Source organism: Capsicum annuum, chromosome 1 (assembly GCF_002878395.1).
Source record: "Capsicum annuum cultivar UCD-10X-F1 chromosome 1, UCD10Xv1.1, whole genome shotgun sequence".
NCBI classification, from domain to species: Eukaryota; Viridiplantae; Streptophyta; class Magnoliopsida; order Solanales; family Solanaceae; genus Capsicum; species Capsicum annuum.
This window is the reverse complement of record NC_061111.1, coordinates 220,800,532-220,821,445: the sequence shown is the minus strand read 5'-3', so window position 1 is coordinate 220,821,445 and position 20,914 is coordinate 220,800,532. Positions and strand designations below refer to the sequence as shown.

The window sequence follows — 20,914 nt, the reverse complement described above, 5'->3', positions numbered from 1 at the left end:
GAGAACATCCTTGATCACACCATCTGCAAACACATAAGACTCTCCAATATGTGAAATGTTTACTTCATCACCAGTAGGAAGGTGTAGTTTATCCTTTTGACCTGATACTAAGACTGTACTATTTCTAAACATGTGTTTATGTACAGCCAAATGATGTGTAGCCCCTGAATCCACAATTCAATTATCAAGATAAGTTTTGGATAGAAAACAAGTGGTTATACCTATCATGTTGACTTATTTCACGTCCTTGGTGTCCTTATTCAGGATACTCATAATTTGAGTGTATTCTTCATCTGTGAAGGTGTGAGCCTTTGCCAGTGGTGCAGGTCCTTGATCATGGATTAAACTAGCAACATCAACTTGTCCTGTGCCACATTGGCTGATTGAGAAGGCTTGTTGGCTGTGTTGTTGCCACTACCTTATGAGGAATAGCTATTTCCACTATCATATGGCCTGGGATTAGTAGCAATGTACCATTACTTTTTTTTATTCTTTCAATCAGTAGGATAGCCAATCAGTTTATAGCAGCTCTCTTTGGTGTGACCTAATAGGTGACAATAATCACACTTTTTGCTCTTATAGTTAGTACCTCCCTGACCATAACTATAAGAGCCATAGTTTTGATTCACCCGCATGGCTAGTGCTTCTGACCTGTCATGTACATCAAGCATACAAGAAGAATGCTTGATCTCATCCTCTACAAGTATGGCATAAGCTTGATTGATAGTAGGAGTGACTCCTTTGAGTAAAATTTGCCTCCGAGCTTGATCATAAGACTCATTTAAGCTACTAAAAAACTGTAATAGTATCAATTGACACATATGATCTGAATATTCCAAAGATTTAGGGCAGTCACAACTAGGATTGGGAACTAACACATCATACTCACTCCACAAACTTTTTAATTTGGTGAAATAAACTAAAATTGAATCAGTACCTTGAGACAACATGTTGATTTCTCGATGCAACTGATAGATACGCATACGATTCACCTTGTCAAATCTCTCTTTCAGATCTTCCCAAACTGCACAAGCATTTGTAGCATAAACAATACCAGATAGCAGACTCTCACTGACTATGTTCATAATCTAGGATAAATAATCACATTACATGTCTCCCATTGCTCATGAAGTTCGTCCCTATATGAGTCCTTGTTGCATGATCCAGTGACAAAACCAAACTTCCCCTTTCCTAATAGTGCAATGCGCATTGAACGACTCGACAAGTTGTAATTTTCTGAACCAGTGAGTTTGATGGGGACGAGTACAACATTAGAGCTATCTGAAGTGGTAATGAAAAGAGGATCACTTTGATCGATCTTAGGAGCCATAGCTAAACTGATTGAATCAATAATGAATTGCAATCATGAAGGAGAAGCCGATAACAGAGATCACACAGTAAACATGTAGAAGAAGAAGAAGAAACCGATAACAGAGATCGCAAAATTTCTTGGAATTTGTAGATAATGGAATGAGAAGTGAAATGAATCTTCTCAGTAATAAGCTCGTGGATCTGATACCATACGAAACTCGAGCACAACAGCTAGATCATTCATAATCAATGGAAAAAATGTGAAAGAGAAACTCAACTTTATTGATCCATTAGCTTTACATTGTTTGTTGCTGCTCTTATTTATAGACAGGTTGTTCAATTGAGTGAGCTTCTATTCAGCTCATTGCCAGCTCAGCCTAACCGACTAACAACCTAATAACTTGCCTAACAACTTCTACAACTAACTTTGTAGATGATTCACCAATTAACCAACTAACTACTTCATCAATGTAACAGTAACTCTGTACACTTGCATATACAAGCAGTGATGTAGTGTGGATCATATACATGTTGAAACAAATGAACATAAGATATAAACTTAGTTGATTAGGCTTAACCAAATATAATTGACACTAACCAACCAACCAACCTAACTCCTAATTATCTGATTATAACTAGTTAGTTTGTTACTTATTGTACAGCAGAGTAAATCAAATGACCATACTGCCATTATATCACTTAGCAATAAACTCCAAGAGGTATATTTTAAATTTTACTTCCCCCTCTCAAAACACCTTTGGCTTTCCGATAATAAATTTGATTAATAATTGAAGTTAAATTGGATTAGTTCAACTTGTTTAAAATTAAAATTTTAATATACCAAAACTAAAAAAAAAAAATAAAAAAAATGCTAGTTTGGTAACTGCTTAAAAGAAGAAGTGGAGACAATTCGTGAATCAGGAAATTAACACTGACATTCAATGTAAAATTTTCTCTGCTACATATCGTAATTGACGCCCGATAATGTACTATAGTTTTATTAGTAGCGACATGAAAGTAACTTGCATAGATCAACCGACCTTTGGAGGTCAGTATTACAGTACGTATTACAATATAGCAAAACTCAAGAATTCCAATCCTACAATTCCAATAAATGTACCATCAATCTTCATTCTTTATTTAATCAAGACTCAATCAAACTTCTGGCAAAAGATGGCAAAATGAAAGCTGCTTTATGAATCTGGAAAGAAACACACGAAAAGAAAAGATATTATGAAAAGTTTATTATAAAATTCTCGAAAAAGATAACAATAAAACAGAAAAACGAAATAGTGAGATATGAAATTACATCAGTATTGTAAAACTTGAGAGGTCCTAATTTGGATTTGACGTGAGTTGCATCTTTGTCAATTGGATTCACCGGATTCTTGAAGTCGACTTCTGCCCCCTCGGTGGAGCAGAGCATGTAACCAATTACACCACTGTAAAAATAAAAAAAATATTAGATGTACAGTCAAATCTCTTTATAGCAATGTTATTTGTCTCTTATTTTTTTAAATGCTACGATGAGATACTATTATAGAAAATATATAATATTATAATATAACATAACAATATGAAAGTCAGTTTTATTAAAAAAAACTAGATTGTTATCGTGAAATATCATTATAAAAAAATTTGATGGTAGATAGAAGTAATAAAGTAGAGAGGGAAAGAGAGATACGTTGGATAAGTTGGAACAGTAGTCCAAGCGTAGTTGACAGAACCCTTAAAGACTTGACGACAATTAGCAATGATTTGTTTAATAATATGCATATGAAGCCATATGCTTTCAGCTTGGGTGCAAACAACTCCTCCAGGTCTAAGTGCTTTGGCTACTGCCTCAAAGAATGGTCTCTCAAACAAGTCTTTTGCTGGACCTGAAAATATGATTTAGAAACAAAAGATGAGCTAATACAAATTTCGTAAGGATTTAACTTAGAGCTTAAATTTTATTTATCGTTGGTGTAAATAAGATTTGTGCTGGTATTAGTGATTGTTGGCATGTAATAACTAGTGGTTATGACGATTGTTAGTAGTGGTTAATGATGGTGCTATAAATGTGGTGGATGATAGTGATATCTGATGGTGGTGGTGGTGGTGATGCCTAATAGCCGTAGTTGTCAATATACAATGGTGGTTGATGATAATGATTATCGATAATGATTGATGATTGTAATGCTAATAGTATTTCGTGATGACGATTGTAGTAATCGTAATGGTGGCGATTTATTTAATTGATGACAATGATCATGGTTATAGTTGAGCTTGGATGGTAATTATAGGTGATGAATGATAGTAATTGATAATAATGGACGGCGATGATAATGATGGTTGGTTTGGGTGGGTGGGAAATTTTATATTTTAAATTTAGTATTTTAATCCGTTTTACAATTGTCTTGTTTTTTAAGATGTCGCTAATCTCACATGCTTTAATTGTCTTTTAGGTAATTGGTCGATAGTGTAAGACATTTTTTTACGCCATTAATGTATAAATACTAAAATTATTTTATTATCACATTATTAACTCTGTTATAGTGTATTTAAATATAAATGGTGTTTCTATTAAATAGAATACCAATAGGATCAGAGGAGTCCACTATAATAGCATCATAATATCCTGCTTGTGCAGCCTTTACAAATGCAGCTCCTGAAGGAAAAAAGAGAACCAACGGCATATAAATTAACCAGAAAAAAAAATGTGACAAATTAAATGAAATAGTAATACAGAAGTGATGATATATGCACACACCATCACCAAGAACCAAGGTTACACGAGGATCATTAAAATTAGCTGCTAAGTAGGGGAAAAATTTTCTAGACACCTGTAGAAAACAAAATAAAAAGAGATTATCTTTTAATTCCTTTTCAATAATCGTTTTTCAAATGTATCAACAAAAACAATTTGTAATTTGTATGAACGAATATAATTTTATTAAGTTTTATCAGTCCTTTTACTTACATCGACCACCACATCATCAATCTCAACAATGTCTATTTTTTCAATGGTAGGATAACGAAGCACTTCGAATAATGTAAATCCAATACCTCCACCAATGATCAACACCTACAAATGTAATTTAAAATTAAATAATTACCTGTTATAACATATAAAAAGTGACATAATAATATATATAAAAAATTATGTGATCAATGTATATAAATTAGACTTAAATATAAAACCTTTTTTGGGTTTGGAATGGAACCAAGTGGGAGATGAACAATCATTTCAGTATATGGAAATCCACCATTCTCTGTATGTTGAATTGCTCCATCTAATGTCAGTACCTTCCCATAAGTTGCTGACTGTACACAACAACAAGAAGTGTAGAGAAAATTATTACGTTGCATATCATTGAAATATAATGTAAAGGAGTTAAATATTTATTTATAACATAGTATTGAAATGTAGGGAGGTTAAATAATTATTTATAACATCTCACTAAAATGTAGAGGAGCTGATTATTGAAATACTACCTCAAAGAGCATGACATCTTGATAATCAGACTTCCCCTGAAATAGCAACTTCTCTATTTTCAGTGAGAATGCTTCACCTGCAAAATTTGATTATTTCTGTGATTTAGAACGTACTGTGAACGTTGTCATTCTAATCTTCAAGTTGTCCCCCCCCCTTTTTTTTTCTCAATTTCAAAATTTTATAGCGATGGTGTAGTTCAAGATCATATAATAAACATTGTTATGGAAAAGAAAACAAGAATTAGCAATAGATACGTTATATCGTTAAATAATAAAAAATCGTTACTAATCCTATTTAGTAACAGAGTTTTATTTGTTAATTATGGGATATTTAATGATGAGTATTGACGAAATAGCAAAATCTGTAGCTAATTTCTTTTTCCTTTTTTTTTTTGTTTTTTGTAATAGTGCATTTTTTAATGTCGTTATGTTGGTTATGTGATATTGTTACCCGTTTTAATTTATAGAGACTATTAGAGGAGTAGATGAAGTAGAGGAAATCATGAGATCGACCTCTTGCCTTCTTACAATTAAATAGAAGTAAATGACATTTTCATACTCCCTATTTGTAATAATACAATCTCTCAAATGTAAAAATGAAAATCTCTCTCGATCAGAAGTTTTAACTCTTTTGTTAATTGATACCAACCTGGCCATAACGAGCTAAATTCTGAAAACCAACCAGGCTTAACAGAGTTGGAGCTCCCTAATATTTTTCTGCCATTGTCATGAGCTGTGGCGCCGTTCAGGTAATCGGAATTGCCATTCATGTGGTGGCCATTTGTACTATTTTTAAGGAGGGCAGAGCCATTTGTGTGGGTAGGTGACATGACTTCCATATTTTTTTCAAATTGAAGAAGCTAGAGTAACTATTATGTTTGAAGAAGTAGAGCTTGATGTCCCGCTCCCTCAAGGTATCCATGTATTTATAGTGATGAAGTGCTTGTGTTGCAATGTTTGGGACGGAATAATGGAGGGGGTGGCTCGAAATAATAATAGAGTTAACAGATTATTACAACGTGGTTAAATAGAATAGTGCCAAAGTGATTTTGGGATTTAAAATATATATTCTTGTCCTTGTGCAATTATTTGTACAATTTTTTTTTATAAGGTTGAACGTTATGCAAAACAATTAGATGGCGCAAGTTTTAAATAAGAACGTTTAAAGCTAAGAATGTTCATATTGACCAACCCAAACTAGGTGAAGTTTGTTTCGATTTGACACTATTTGCCCGTATGGCACATTAAGGGATCGTTTGGTAGATTGTATTGAAATGATAATGTATACATTAGTTTAATATATATTAGTAGTACCTTATTTGATATACCTTTTTACCCTATGTAGCATTAGTTATACATTCTATTGTATATTTGAGTATGTATTACTAATACCTCAAAATCAATGGCTTTAGTAATGCAATGGATCTAATGCATGCATTTACATGCTTAAAGACCCTATTACCCCTCAAAAAATTTTTCGCATCCTTTCCAACATATATATTGAGGGTATTATGTAAAAAAAAAAAAAAATTAAAAATTATGTAATTCAAGTTTTTTTTAATACACCGAACCAAACACTACATAAGAAAAATACAAGCATAACTAATGTAAGCATAACTAATACAAGTCATTACTAATACAAGCTTTACTAATACACCATATTTTGTATTATTCTTATACACTCTACCAAACGACCCCTGTGAACTCCGCGCACAAAAGGCACATGAACAACAAAAATTAAAGTGGGAGGTATTTTTTCTTCTATTTTATTATCTTTTTTATTTTATGTGTCATCACTTTTTTTGTTCATTTAAAAAAAAATATTATATTTCCTTATTTGATAATTATTTAAACTCAAAATTTTACTTTTACCCTTATTGATTGCACTTATAAGACTACTTAATTAAAAATAATAATAATACATTATTTTAATAAAGAATAATTTGATAAAAAAAATATCAAGTCTTTAATTATTTCTTAAACTTCGTACCCAATCAAATCATCACATATAAATAAAACAGATGGAATATTTATCATGTTTCAGTGTAGACTTTTAAAAGAAAAATTAATTAAAAAATAATATAGTTAAATTAATTTTATTTATTAAATCTTTTAATTTATTACTTTTTCTTGGGATATCATATATTATATGTTTTTAATATTTATGACTAGAAATAAAGATGAAAACAAATAACCAATTAAATTTTGATTTTGTAAAATGACATTAATTTAAAACCGTTTATTTTTAATAAGTACAGTATGAGTATGAGAAGTGAAGTGACAAAAAATATTCAAGCATTTTTTTTTGTACTTTTCTTTATTTAGTTATGGGCCCTCCTAAACCCCAATTTTACCTTTAACTTTCTTTCTTTTTTCATTTTTTTTTAATTCAATTATTTTCTTTCTTCTCAATTTAATATTCTTCCACTTTCCAACATTAGCAAACCTTCAAAATTAAAAATTCTAGAAGATGGGAAAATATCATTAACGTAAAGATTTCTCTAGCTTAGATTACATAAAATGGAGTATATTTGAAGCTGAGAAAGTAGCGTTGTGGCGGAGGAACGGAGATGGGTATAGGAAAAAGGTTTTTTCTTTTCTTTTCCTAGTTTTTGGATCATAAATTAGTTTAAAAATATTTTTCTTCTCATATTTTATTTTTAATAATTATTTTAAATATATACGCCACATTTCTTTATTTGACACACTCTTTACATATTTGGCTAATTCGACAAAAAAAAAGCTAACCCGGAGTAAATTTGATATAGCTTGGATGGTCAATAGAAACAACTCAAAGTTTAGAGAGAAAAATGAGCTCAAAGTTCCTCTCAAGTCCTTAATTAAAAAAAAGGGATAAATGGATCCTACAATGTTATTAAATTAAAAGAAATAAAGTCGCTTAAACAATTAGAACAGTTGTTCGATAACTACATTAGTTGTCTCAACAACTATCAAAGTTGTCGAACAACTTTGCAAAGTTATCAAGCAACTTTGATAGTTGTTGAGATAACCTCTTTAGTTGTTGGAGCAAAAATATTAAAAAAAAACTGATTCTTTTTTGTCTCTTTTACCTAATTTTTAAAACTTGAAGGATTTTCACTTAATTGAGAAACTTGTTTGTCTCTTCTGTGTAAGTTAAATACTGTGTCGACTTTAAGTGTCTCCGCATATATTCAACCTTTTTAAATGAAATGTCACTCACTAGCAGCGAACATGGCTTTGTAGCTATGCATTTCATGAAGTTTATTGCTGAGAGGAGCCAACATTGTAAATATGTGTTCGTCAGAATCTTCCTAAACTAGTAACTTATTTGTATTAAAAATTTATTTGATATGCTTAAATAGTCTATGGAGAACCTAGTAAGAAAAAGAATTGTGATTCGAAACATTAGATATATGGTTGATATGTCCTATATCGGATTACATACATGATGATTTGGACAATACTTTTATAATCATTATTTTGTAAGAGTAATGTTTTACTTTTCTCTGATAATAACTTAATCAAGATTGGCTCTTTCATTTCTGTGATCTCTATCAAGATGTCAAATTTCAAAATTTAGTCAAAAACTTTATGATATTAATCAAACAATTTGATAAAAACTACTCTCTATTTCAATTTATTTATTTTATTTTTCTTTGTTTGATGTTGTTGATGAGTACCACTGAAAATAAAATTTATATTTTTTTATAATTGTAAAATCCTTGAAAGACTTGGATGCATACCACGTGAAATTCGAATCGTATTTAAATTGAAAATTCTTAAGGGTTAGTTGAGTTACGTGCAATTTTTTCTTGACTTTGTTTATTTTTTCAATTGAAAATTATGAGAGTTTATTTTAGAAAACAAGGAAGGATCCGAAATTTCTCCCAAATTATGAGATTTTGTACAATATTATCCACCATTTCTATTCGATTTCAATTTCTATACGGTATCAGAGCAATATTGTTTTCAATTATCTTGTCACTTTCGTGTTTTGCTTAATATGAAAAACACTTTTCGACTTTTTGATTCACAATCTTTGAAACAAGTTTACTGACGTGGTCCTTCCATGGTGACTGCACTCGTCATCCCCTCTCTATCTTTCTCGCATAACAATCATCATCATTTTAATAGTTTTCTTACCATTCAAAAGGATCAAAATCATCATCATCAATTACCATCAATTTCTTTCTCCCATCAATTTTTTTAATATCAGATTTTCTCACTTTCACTGTGGTTGTATTTTTTTTTACAATCCCATTTTTTAATATTTTAAAGTTTTTCCTTGTCAGATTCTGTTTTGAATCATCATATTTTTGGCTTCTTATTGACAGTTTATTGCTATTCTCATTTTTTAAAGAGTCCTTTTTTGGGTGACAGCAAACATCTTTTATCTTCATTGGACCTCTCATTCGAATAACACTATTTTTATTTATTTGATTACGACAACAGAACAATACTTCAATTTAATATATTACTTGTGAAATTATTTCTTAGATCTTTAGTCCTATACTGAATAAATCAATTTTTCACATTATGCATGCTCTCTAGGTCTTTCATATCAAGTTGTTCCATCATAATGTTGTGAATTCCTTCACGAATTTTTATGTTCACATCTTCATTTGAATTGGAGAAATCCTTAAGTTTTTCTAGTCATTGATATCTAGTGATGATAATATTCTTGGTATTTCTTTTCCTCCAAATTATTTTCTTCAGAAGCCGACCTGCTATCATACTGCATTTTACTGCCATTAATATCCTCTTCTTTGCCATCAAAATTCATGATCATCCCAGACTCATCGTCAGAAGCATTATCTTTATCTTTTTCCCAGTTGACATCCTCTTTGCCAGGGAAAAAATCTTTGTCACTCTATTCATCCTGGCAAGACAAGCCAATAAACTCCCCTTCTACATAATTATCACTATCTGTAATGACTCTTCAGGTCATTTCCTTGATTTTCATGTATTTTTGATATTTTGAGTTTTTTCACAATAGCTACAGGTCATTTATGACTTATCAAAACTGTCGATTCGATTATCGGGCAGTCCTTTGATATTTAGGCTTATTTTCATGTTTGAAGCTACCATTGTCAATGAATAGGTCTCAAATCAAAACTCCCAGTAAACAAACTTAGAGGAGAATTCTGATAGCGCTATCAGCTCTGGAATGTTGATTTTAGGCTAGAAAGACCCTTGGATTGATTTCCGAGACTTCAGCACTCGTTTTAAGCTATTGGGTGAATTTTAGTTAAAACGATCCTTTGGGTGTAGGACCCATATTTGATTGAAATGACCTCAGATGGAAATTTTGATAGTGCCATTGATTCTAAAATATCAAATTTAGTGTGGTAGCATAGTTATTTCGGGTCCTGGGCCTTTATATTTCATTTTGAATGTTTAGATGAAAATTAGTTAAAATACCCTAATAGGATTCCGAGGATTAGTTTGTTGTAAACAATATTTTTTCATAAATTTGATGATTTTATCAAATCCATAATGCATTTTATGATTAATTTGCATTATTGATTCATGTTTATAGGGCTTCAGATGAGTTCCGAGGGTCAAAAATAGGTTTTGAAAGTTGTTGGTGCTGGTGTAGATGCTTTAGCGACCATTGACCATTTGATTGGGTTTCTTAAGCGACCATTTGACTGCTTAAGTGGTATTTTTTACCCTTTGAATAGGTTAAGCAATCAAAGTGTCGCTTAAGCGGCCATCGTTGAGTATAGGATCCAAACCGAGTTCATTTCATATTTTTGACATTTTGAAACTAGGAAGCTCTATTTTTTATGATTCTCGATGCACTTTTCTTATATAATCATTGTCTATGTGATTATTACTTTATAGTTTCTAAGAATACCCATTTCGTTTTTTGTATTTTTCAACTAAAATTGAGTCAAAGCCTTTTTCCGTCGTTATTGAAGCTTGGAAAATTATGAAAAATTATCCGTTGAGGCTAAGTTAAGGTAATTAACACCTCTTGATCATTTTTCACTATTTTTCCCCATTAAATTTTTCCTTTCGCCTTATAAATTCCTAGAAATTGGTTTTTAAATTTCTTAACTTGCGGGCTGATTTGGGCCTCAATTCGAGCTCCGTTTTTGCTCAAAGTTTGAGCATGCATTCCTTGTCCTTCGAGGGACCTTGTGAAGAACTTAATTTTGAATTTCATTAGTGGGCCCTTTTTGTAACGCCCCAAGAACCTATCCCAAGACGTCACATGGTGCTTAAGGTCACAGTGGCCTCAAGCTAACCCTCTAAGCCTGTCATCATTTTCAGAACTCACTACAACGAAAATCAAGCTAGAGTAAGAAGGAATAATCATGCCATGAACATACTGGTATGTGAAGAGATACTGTCCTGTACAATCAAAATACTGAAGTTCTGCACATACTGGTACTCTAGTCTGACAAAGCCTTTACTACATAAGACTGAGGATCTATTTGGACAGATCCCCTAACTGACTCATACTAAACTAAAAGGCAACAACCATATATTAATAAGACAAAATCAGGGACATAGGTTTTCAAACCATGAGGACTCACCAACTGCAGAAATATAGAATAAGGTACTCGAAGATCACTGTCGCTGTTGAGACTGAGCACCTGAACCTACATCACGAGGAAATATAGAACACAAAAGAGTATGGGAATCAGTACTTGGGAATGTACTGAGTATGTGGGGGTGTATGCAACATTTTAAATAATATCATACGTGTGTAAGAGAATCATGCATGCTGACAGTAATAACTCTCTTCGCTTGAATTAGCTGAAACATCATTTCCATAAACCATCGTTAAAACACATGCTTTGTAAATCTCATAAATCATTTGACTCAACTCAAACTCTTTGACTCATGAATTAGAGTGACTCGGTAACTCAAGGAACTTAGATCATTATGGACTTGGGAGTTTCTTATAACCGACATAAACTAAACCATGTGAGCCGCATGGAGTCCAACGTTTTGCCCCTCTAAGGAGAAAACCCCACATTGGCGGGAACATCGTACTCTTGTTAGGTAATACAACCTTAATTTCGTTATCACAATCCTATACTCGGCCTCTGGCCCACAATTATCAATATCAATCCTACGGTGGCACGTAGTTTTGGGGAAATACCACATTTCTCGCTCGGTGCTAAATACTCCTCCCAGACTCAGCTCAAAACGCGTTAGGAAATCCACCTTAATAAATATCAACTCATGGGTCTATCATAGAGACCAAAACATAAATATATCTCATCTGTAAATTATATACCACTGTGGATTCCTAACTCGACTCAAAATCAAAATAATTTTTCTCAACATTAAGTGTATTGCTCATTAAACCATGTCATATATCAAAACTTTAGGAAGACATCAACTACTCATTCTTGAATTTCAGTCCCAAATATCAATATACATATATATATATATATATATATATATTATAACTCGACTCAAAATCAAAACAATCTTTCTCAACACTAAGTGTATTGTTCATTAAACCATGTCAAATATCAAAACTTTAGGAAGACATCAAAAGACTCATTCTTGACTTTCAGTCCCAAATATCAATATATATATATATATATATATATTCAATAAACAACATTTCATAGAAAAGCTTGAATCATGACACTTATCTCAAATCGTTTAGAAATCATCAATACATAATAACAATATGCATCTCATGGCATAAATCCTCAATTTAAGAATATGATGGTAAATAAATCATAACAAAAAACTTAATCAACTCAAATCTCATAATTCATTAATAAAGTAATTTGGGTGTAAACCCACTTGCAAAGATCATGAAATTCCCATAGTAAAAATCAATTTTTTGGGCACTAGAATGAAAGGATATTCTTGTTCAAGCCCCACATACCTTGGATTATAAACTTGAGAATAAGAGACTTGATTGGAATTTATTTCTCGCACTTTTAGGCTAAGATTCTTGATGACTTTGACTTGGGTAACTTAATTCTCGAACCACTTTGAAACTCTATGGAAGATTCTTGAATCTTCTTGGAAGAAGATTAGATTTTGGGTTGGAGAGAAACCCTAGCTTCTAGATATTTCTTGGAAGAGAAATGAGAGAAAAATGAGGTTTTCTCGTCAGCTTGGATATATGTATAAGACCAAAATAGGCGAAAATGACCAAAATGCCCTTTTAAAAAGAGTTGAAAATTGCTGATCGGGGTCTGTGATGGTTGAAAATTGCTGATCGGGGTCTGTGATGGTAGAACTGACGGTCCGTCAGAGCAACTGAAGGTCCACCAGATCGTCCGTCACTCGAGTACCAAAAATGAGACATTCTTCCTCGACGTGACGGTCGAAGTGATGATCTATCAGGAAACTGACGGTCCACTAGATCGTCCATTACTCGGGGATCAGAAATGGGACATTCTGACTCGACTTGATGGTCCCCTTGATGGTCCGTCAAATTTTTGGTGGCCCACTATTTTGGCCGTTGCACGATGGCCAGAAAAAGGGGTTACTACCTTGGATTTACGAGAAAAGTAATGGTCCGCCAAGGACTTGATGGTCTACCAGATCGACCGTTAAACCTGGGCGATTTCAAAAATGCACAGTAAAATAGCCATAACTTTCTCGTTCGGTGTTGGATTTTGATGAAATTGGTATTGATGGAAAGCTTATTCAATGCTCTATATGATAAAAGGTAGAAATTAAAGAAATACGACACAATATAAACATCACTCACTTTGAAAGCTACCCCTATCCACTCAAAAGACAGATTTAGGCTTAAGAAACGATCAGGGTAGTACACTGTTGATGTGCCATGATTTACGACACTTTTGATGCTTAAAACTACAAAATATGTATGAACTTTGGTTATTTTATTAGATATGATGTGTGTTTGTGCTTATGTTGCAGGAAAATAGGTTTGGAAGTGATTAGAACAATATGAGAAGAACAAAGCTCCAAAAAGGTAAAGTCATTTCCCGTGAAGTCATTTCCCGGACTATGAGTCGTTGGGTGACTTACGACTTGTACCCCAAGTCGTTAGGAGAACAGTGGGAAGTTTTGAGAAGAGAAGTTAAGTGGATGTTGGTTACGACTCGTAGGATCTGACTATGAGTCGCATTAAGGATTGTTCTGAGTAAAATTTGGCTAAAGTACTGAAAGTAGAAAAGTGAAGCATAGTGAAGATGAGGCTGGAAATGAATCGTAGGATCTGACTATGACTCATTAAGACAAATCCTTCTGAGCATCTAGAGAAGATACTAAAAGTGGAAGTTTCACTAGAAAGGTAACAAATCTAGCCTACAACTCGTAGGGAGACATGAAGAGTCGTCACCACTGAATAAAGAAGATAGGAAACAGAGCTGACAACGAGTCGTCATCAATCCAGACGACTCATTGCCTGAGGCACAACCACTACCAACCTTATTTTTTCTTTTTTCTTTTGGTTAGGATTTATAGGTTATTTTATGAAACTATAAATATTTCTAATGTTTTTGTATTATTTTATGCACTTGTTTTGTGGAAAAAATGACTTTTAAAGTTGCCACTTAATTTATGTAAGAAAATCAAGAAAAACCTTTATAAATTACTCAAATGATTTAAAATAGAAAAATCATTTAAGTTTTAAAATTCTAGGTAAGTGGTTCCTATTAACATTTTAGAAAGGTTTTTAGGGCACGTAAAATGTCCGCTAACTTGTGGTTATCTAGACTGTTTGAAAATGATTCTTTTGACTAACTTCTAAAAGAAAAAATGATTGTTGAAAAGAAACTGATTAAGGAATATTTTTTATATTTACACAAAATCAGTTTTTAACAACTTTGTAGGGAATCTAACTAGTTCTAAGCAAATTAAAGTCAAATAACAAATAATCATAACAAAAGGAAAAGGGGGATGAAACAAGTGATTTAGGCTCTTAAGCCCAAATCTATCAGCCCTGTCCTAATTTAATTAGGCTTTCGGCCCATCTTTACCTGTCTTAATCTAGATATTGGGTCTTGGCCCATAACCTATCCTAAACTATCTTTTTGAACCTTTTGGCCCATAATCAACTTCACCAGTATTAATTCACAACTTTGGCTTCAAGGCTCAAATGAATAAATAAATAACTAAATGCATAATGATTAAATAAAGCAATAAAAAGAAATTAGACTATTCATGTCTCTTAGCTACTAAAAATAAAGTTTAACCTCATCTCCTTTCATCGACGACTTCTTTCTCCAACAATCAAGCTAGTTTGATAGGCTCGAGAGGATGACTCGAAAGGAAAATGGGCTGCATTGGCCCACCATCAAAATGCACATAAGAAGAGTCCATTTGGACTCAACATTTTACATGTTAAACAAAGAAGAAAAAGAGAAAGATTAGAATCCATACATCGAGTGTTCATTTAACAACTAATTTTATAAACTAAGCACACACGTTCATCAAAATGAATTACATGGGTTAAATAAAAGCCTAAAAAATTAACGTTCCTAATCATCCAAAAGAAGACATAAAGACTAAAATTTCTAAGAAATAAGAAATAAGAACTATAATTTCTAAATATCAAACATGGTTGCTCAAACTCTTTCGACGTATTAATGAGATCGAAATTTCAAAAAGAAATCAAAAGAGGGACATTTAGGATGCAGTGAGGCGCAATCATTTTGGCAAGCTGAACTCATATGCAATTCAAAAGTAGTAAGTAACTTCAAAGACTTTCACATTTTAAATTGAATAAAAAGAAAATAACACTTTAGGGCATAGAGACAACTTCAAAATAAAGACAAAGAGAAAGCAACACATCAAGACTGAAATGGATGCTTTAGCACATATTCTGATTTAAGAATATAAGAGTGAATCGTGAGCGAACTTCATAAAAAAATGTATAATTTTTACAATTTAGCTCAACATAAACGCACAGATTAAGCTTTCGACTAAAAAACTCAAATTCTAAAGTGAGTTTAGATAGTGCTTTAGAAGAGATAAATTAATTGACCAAGATTATTGCACCTCCTTCCTCTCTTTTGCAAGTTCAAAATAAACTTTGCATAAGGTCATAAAGGGATCCTCAGGTCAAAACTTTGGCTTATAAATCAACTCCATCTTTCCCATTGACATCACGGGTCAAGGAGCACTTAGAAGCGGTCTAGTTATGCATCAAAGAGGAAAACTTAGACTAAAGCAATTTTTCAAAGAACTAATTCGAAACCACAACGATTAATACACAAATAAAGGGATCTTTGGGTTGAAATTTTAGCTTGTAAATCGACTCCATATTTTCCATTGATATTAAAGGTCAAGGAATATTTAGAAGCCATCCGACTATGCATCAAACAGAAAAACTTGAACTAAAGCAATTTTTCAAAGAAACTACAAATGAACCCGAACAAAATCGAAACCACAACGATTAATCCATAAACAAAGGGATCTTCAGGTTGAAATTTTGGCTTGTAAATCGACTCCACATTTTTCAGTGACATTAAAGGTCAAGGAACATTTAGAAGCGGTTCAACTATGCATCAAAAGGGAAAAACTTGAACTAAAGTAATTTTTCAAATAAACTAAAAATGAACCAGAACAAAATCAAAACCACAATGATTAATCCACAAACAAAGGGATCTTCGGGTAGGAATTTTGGTTTATAAATCGACCACATATTTTCCATTGACATTAAAGGTCAAGGAACATTTAGAAGTGGTCCAACTATGCATCAAAGGAGAAAAATTGAACAATTAAGAAATTTTCCCAAGAACTAAAAATGAACCCAAACAAAATCAAAACCATAACGATTAATCCACAAACAAAGGGATCTTCGAGTAGAAATTTTGGTTTATAAACCGACTTCATATTTTTCATTGACATTAAAGGTTAAGGAACATTTAGAAGTGGTCCAACTATACATCAAAGGGGAAAACTTGAATAATTATAGCAATTTTTTCAAGAACTAAAAATGAACCCAAAAAAAATCGAAACCACAATGGTTAAGCCCCAAACAAAGGGATCTTCGAGTTGAAATTTTGGTTTATAAATCAACTTCATATTTTTCATTGACATTAAAGGTCAAGGAACATTTAGAAGTGGTCCAACTTTGCATCAAAGGGAAAAACTTAAACAATTATAACAATTTTTCCAAGAACTAAAAAATGAAGCCGAATTAACACAACAAAATCGAAACCACAATGAACAACGATTAGGCCGGAAACAACATACTAGAACTAAAAAATAAAGCTTTTGCACTAGATTGACAAAACTAAGTGAAATTACAACCTACAAACATTACAAAATACCATTTGAATTATATGATAACAATACCCTAAAGCATAACAGCATGAAGTTAAGATAACGAATAAGAATCAACATGAATAGTAATGTGAAGTATCATCACAAGTAAATCCTATGGCCATCAAAGCCTCTACAACGAACAATCCCAGCCTCATTCTCAATTACAATTAAATAAATATTACTACAGAGAAAGAGATGAAGAAGAAATTGATAATAAAAATAAAAGGGAGAAGCATTTTTACCTTTTCTAAGGTAGCAAAACGAGACTACGAGTTTCATCTGAATCAACCACCACCGAAAAACTTCACCATCAACTAAAAACTTTGAGTAGCCGACCAACTCTATAAAATAAAATTTTTACTAAATAAAAATAACTATTTTTCTCAAAAGGATTTTTTCACCTCCCAAGCCGCTCCTCAAATTTGCTCTACAATGTTGCTTTTATAAAGAGGATGGAGGATCACCCTTTGTTCTTTCACCAATGTGGGAAAAAAAGGGTGTTTTGGAAATTTTTGAAAAGAAGATGAGGTTAAGGACAAGGTCAACTCGAATAGTACGAATTTGAATTTCAAATTTGCAAAGCTTAAATGGATTCGGAGCCCCATCGGGTCGGAGCTAGATGTCATTGTTTTATCGATTCTTGCTGACTGGAATTGGGTTTGGGTCATTAGAGACGGGTCGAAGATGGGTCAGGTTTAAGGTGGTCGGGTTCGCTGGCTGTCCCAATTTTGCTACCCGTTTGAAGTTTTTTAGTGTTGTCATTTTTTTCTTTTTGTGGGATTTGGCTGAAGCTGTGCGTTGAAGGAGATTAGGAGAATGGGCCGGGTCTTGGGCCACCAGTGCTAGGTAATGGGGCTGGGTGAAGGGTTGCTAGATTTGGGCTTGGTGGGTGTGGTTTAGCTGCTGACTTGGGATGCTCATGTTAAATTGGGCTTGAATTATTTGTTGTTGTTGGGCTAATTGGGTAATAAAAAATGTTAAGATTTTGGGGGTTATTTAAAACATAACGCCCAATTAAAATTTAGGATTAGTCAAATTTAATTAATATTTGATTGAATTAAAAATTAAATTGGTCCATTGTATTGTAAATGTGTCCAATTTAATTTCAATTATGATTAAAATTTAGTAAATTGATTAAATTAAATTAAAATTCGATACGAATTGTTACCTTGTTGAATCCCGAGCTTCTCGATTTAATAAAAATTTAATAAATATTTTTTCAAATAAATTATTTTTAAGAACAAATTACATTTAAATCAATATTTCAATCATTTGAATTTATTTTTAAGATAAGCCTTGATAAAAATTTGATATTTTGTAAAATAAATATTTAAGTAACAAAATTATAAAATTTTTTATAATTGAATATGGTAATATATAATGGCTACTTAAAATGACAAATTTACCCAAATAAATACTTTGAAAAGATTTTTTTTATTCTGATAAAATAAATATTGTAATTTTATTTAAAAATAGAAGAAACTCGAAAATAAACTTAGTCATGGAGGGCAAAAATTAGGTTTCAATAGCTCTAATTACATTCACAACTTTATATTGATTCTAAGATTCGACTTTTGATCTTGGAATCCTTTGTTCTTGGTTTTTACGATTGATTATTAATTTGAGATTCTGGATTTTATTCTCAAATTATTGTGAAAATATTCTTATGCTTACTTTTATGAATTCAATGGATTTTCTTGCAAATATGAATGGCTAAACAACTTAACTAGAGTTATGGGAACCCTGGCAGAATAGCAAAGTAGGGAAAGTGCAAGGTCCTTATAAATTAGTGTTTATGCATGTATTGTGTTCTTCTTTGATTTGTTTTGTTTCTTAACTACTGTAGAAGTTAAGAAATTGCCTTTTTTGAGATCATTTTTGTAAGAGAGGTTGAGATTAGGAAGAGAAGATTGTAACAGTAATTCAAGGATACCATCTCCCATCTAATTTTGTTAACATCCAAAAGGAGATAGTTAATCTGGGATCAATGACAAGGGTTAGTAAGGCGACACTCTGAGACACAAAAGATGAAGAGAGAAATTTATAAAAGGAATTCACAAGATAGTTGGTGATACATATCTTGTCAGATTTTGCATACAGGGCATTGAGATAGTCAAACTGAGCATGATCAGTTTACAGAATTAGGAAGCCAGGGGAACACAATCCTAGTATTCATCTCTTGTAGATTTTAACCAGAGTGACCAAGATTTATTACTAATTTATACTGTTCTCACCAAATCCCCCCATTTACTTTTCTAGATTTCTTCAGCTACTTCAAAAAGTTTGTGAGAGAAGTTCGGCCTATTCCCTGTGGGTTTGACCCCAACCTATGTTGGGTTTTATATATTCGACATTGACTATATTATACTTCTTAGAGGTGTAGTTTTGGGTGACATCAAATTTTGGCACCGTTGTCGAGAAATATGGTTACGTATTGATTGATTGAAGTTACTGAGGTTGTTGGTTTTTACTTTCCTATTATTCTTGGGGAGTATGCTGGTGTATGCCCAATACTAAGATTCATGGCAATCCCTTGATCCCACTTGGTACAAAGCTTGAAAGAACTATATGATATAATCATTGGATGTCAAAATATGATTGTTAAGCTCGACGTGATCTCTCTCAAAATGACCCACTTGACTTGGATTCTCCATCTCCTCATGGTATTCAGGAGATATCTAAGCAAACCACTATGCCTGATTAATCGTTGAGGCAAATGCGAGGAGGGATACGACTAATTTTCATGCATCTCAAGAGGAAAGATAGAGCCAGGAGGCAGAGCATTGAGCAGAACTCGATAGAGGTAGAAGAGATAGAGTCTAAATATCCCCAGTTTTTCACTACTTGCCAGTATGTGATGATACATAGAAAGACTTGGGGTACATTGAACCTATCGATACAAGAGATATTATTCCTCCTGAGTTGCCCCAGGGGGTAAAGTTTGATATCACAACTGCTATTATTCAGCTGCTCAATCCGAAGGGTGTGTTTACTGGTTTACCAACTGATGATGCAAACATAAACATCATGAAATTTTGTTGGAATTCGCACTTCATATAATTTACTTGGGGTGTGTCAGGAATCTTTGAGACTCAGGTTGTTCCCATTTTCTCTGACAGGTGAAGTGACATTGAGGTTATGAGAATTACTTCTTAGATTCATCACTAATTTGAATGAGTTGTAAAAATAGTTTTTGGACCAATTCCTCCCACCTTCCAGAATGTTACAACTGAAGATGAGATTTATAATTTTTGGAAATTACATCTACAACCACTATATGAGGCATGGTTGAAGTTTAATAAAAAATTGGTAATGGTACCCAATCATAGGATTTTGGGGAGAAATTTGATTGAGATATTTTATAAAGCCCCGAATGTCAATACCAAAGCTATTGTGGATACTATTACTGGTGGAGCTTTCATAATCCTACATTTAGAGCTAGCTTTAGAAATCTTAGATTTGGTCTTTATTACCAACCAAGGGTGGCATACTCGGGAGGCAGAAAAAAGAGCTGATACTTATGCTATTGTTGCTTCCAGCGAGCATAGAATTATAGATGATACAATGGCTCAATAGGTTACATAACTAAGGACAGAGATTGGGTTACTGACCAAGTAATTTGCAACTTTGATTTCATAAAAAGTGAATGCTGTGGGCACACAAGGTAAAGCTCTGTAATACCCCAAAAAATCGAAACCACTATTAGTCCCACGTTCAAGCTCATGCATAGTACACCATGGTTCTTTTATAGTTTTATGAGCAAGTTAGATGTATATTAAGTCTTCAAATAACTCCCAGCTATCAGACGAATCAAAACATTCCTTACCCATTGAATTCTTGGCAAGGATATTGCTATAGTCAACTTCAAATGAGCATAGCTCTCGTCATACTATGAATTTTTGAGTTCATGACC

General features: G+C 32.7%; 1 protein-coding gene across 1 annotated transcript; it reads right to left on the bottom strand.

Moving 5' to 3' along the window:
* Positions 1-2,224: 2,224 nt before the first annotated feature.
* LOC107857261 (putrescine N-methyltransferase 1) lies at positions 2,225-5,691 on the bottom strand. Its single transcript, XM_016702184.2, has 9 exons — positions 5,438-5,691; positions 4,789-4,865; positions 4,495-4,617; positions 4,274-4,378; positions 4,064-4,136; positions 3,890-3,961; positions 2,996-3,191; positions 2,621-2,753; positions 2,225-2,512 (listed from the first exon to the last, which is right to left on the bottom strand). Exons 1-9 carry the CDS (start codon positions 5,625-5,627, stop codon positions 2,456-2,458), a joined length of 1,026 nt encoding a protein of 341 aa, XP_016557670.1. The 5' UTR covers positions 5,628-5,691; the 3' UTR covers positions 2,225-2,455.
* Positions 5,692-20,914: the final 15,223 nt, after the last annotated feature.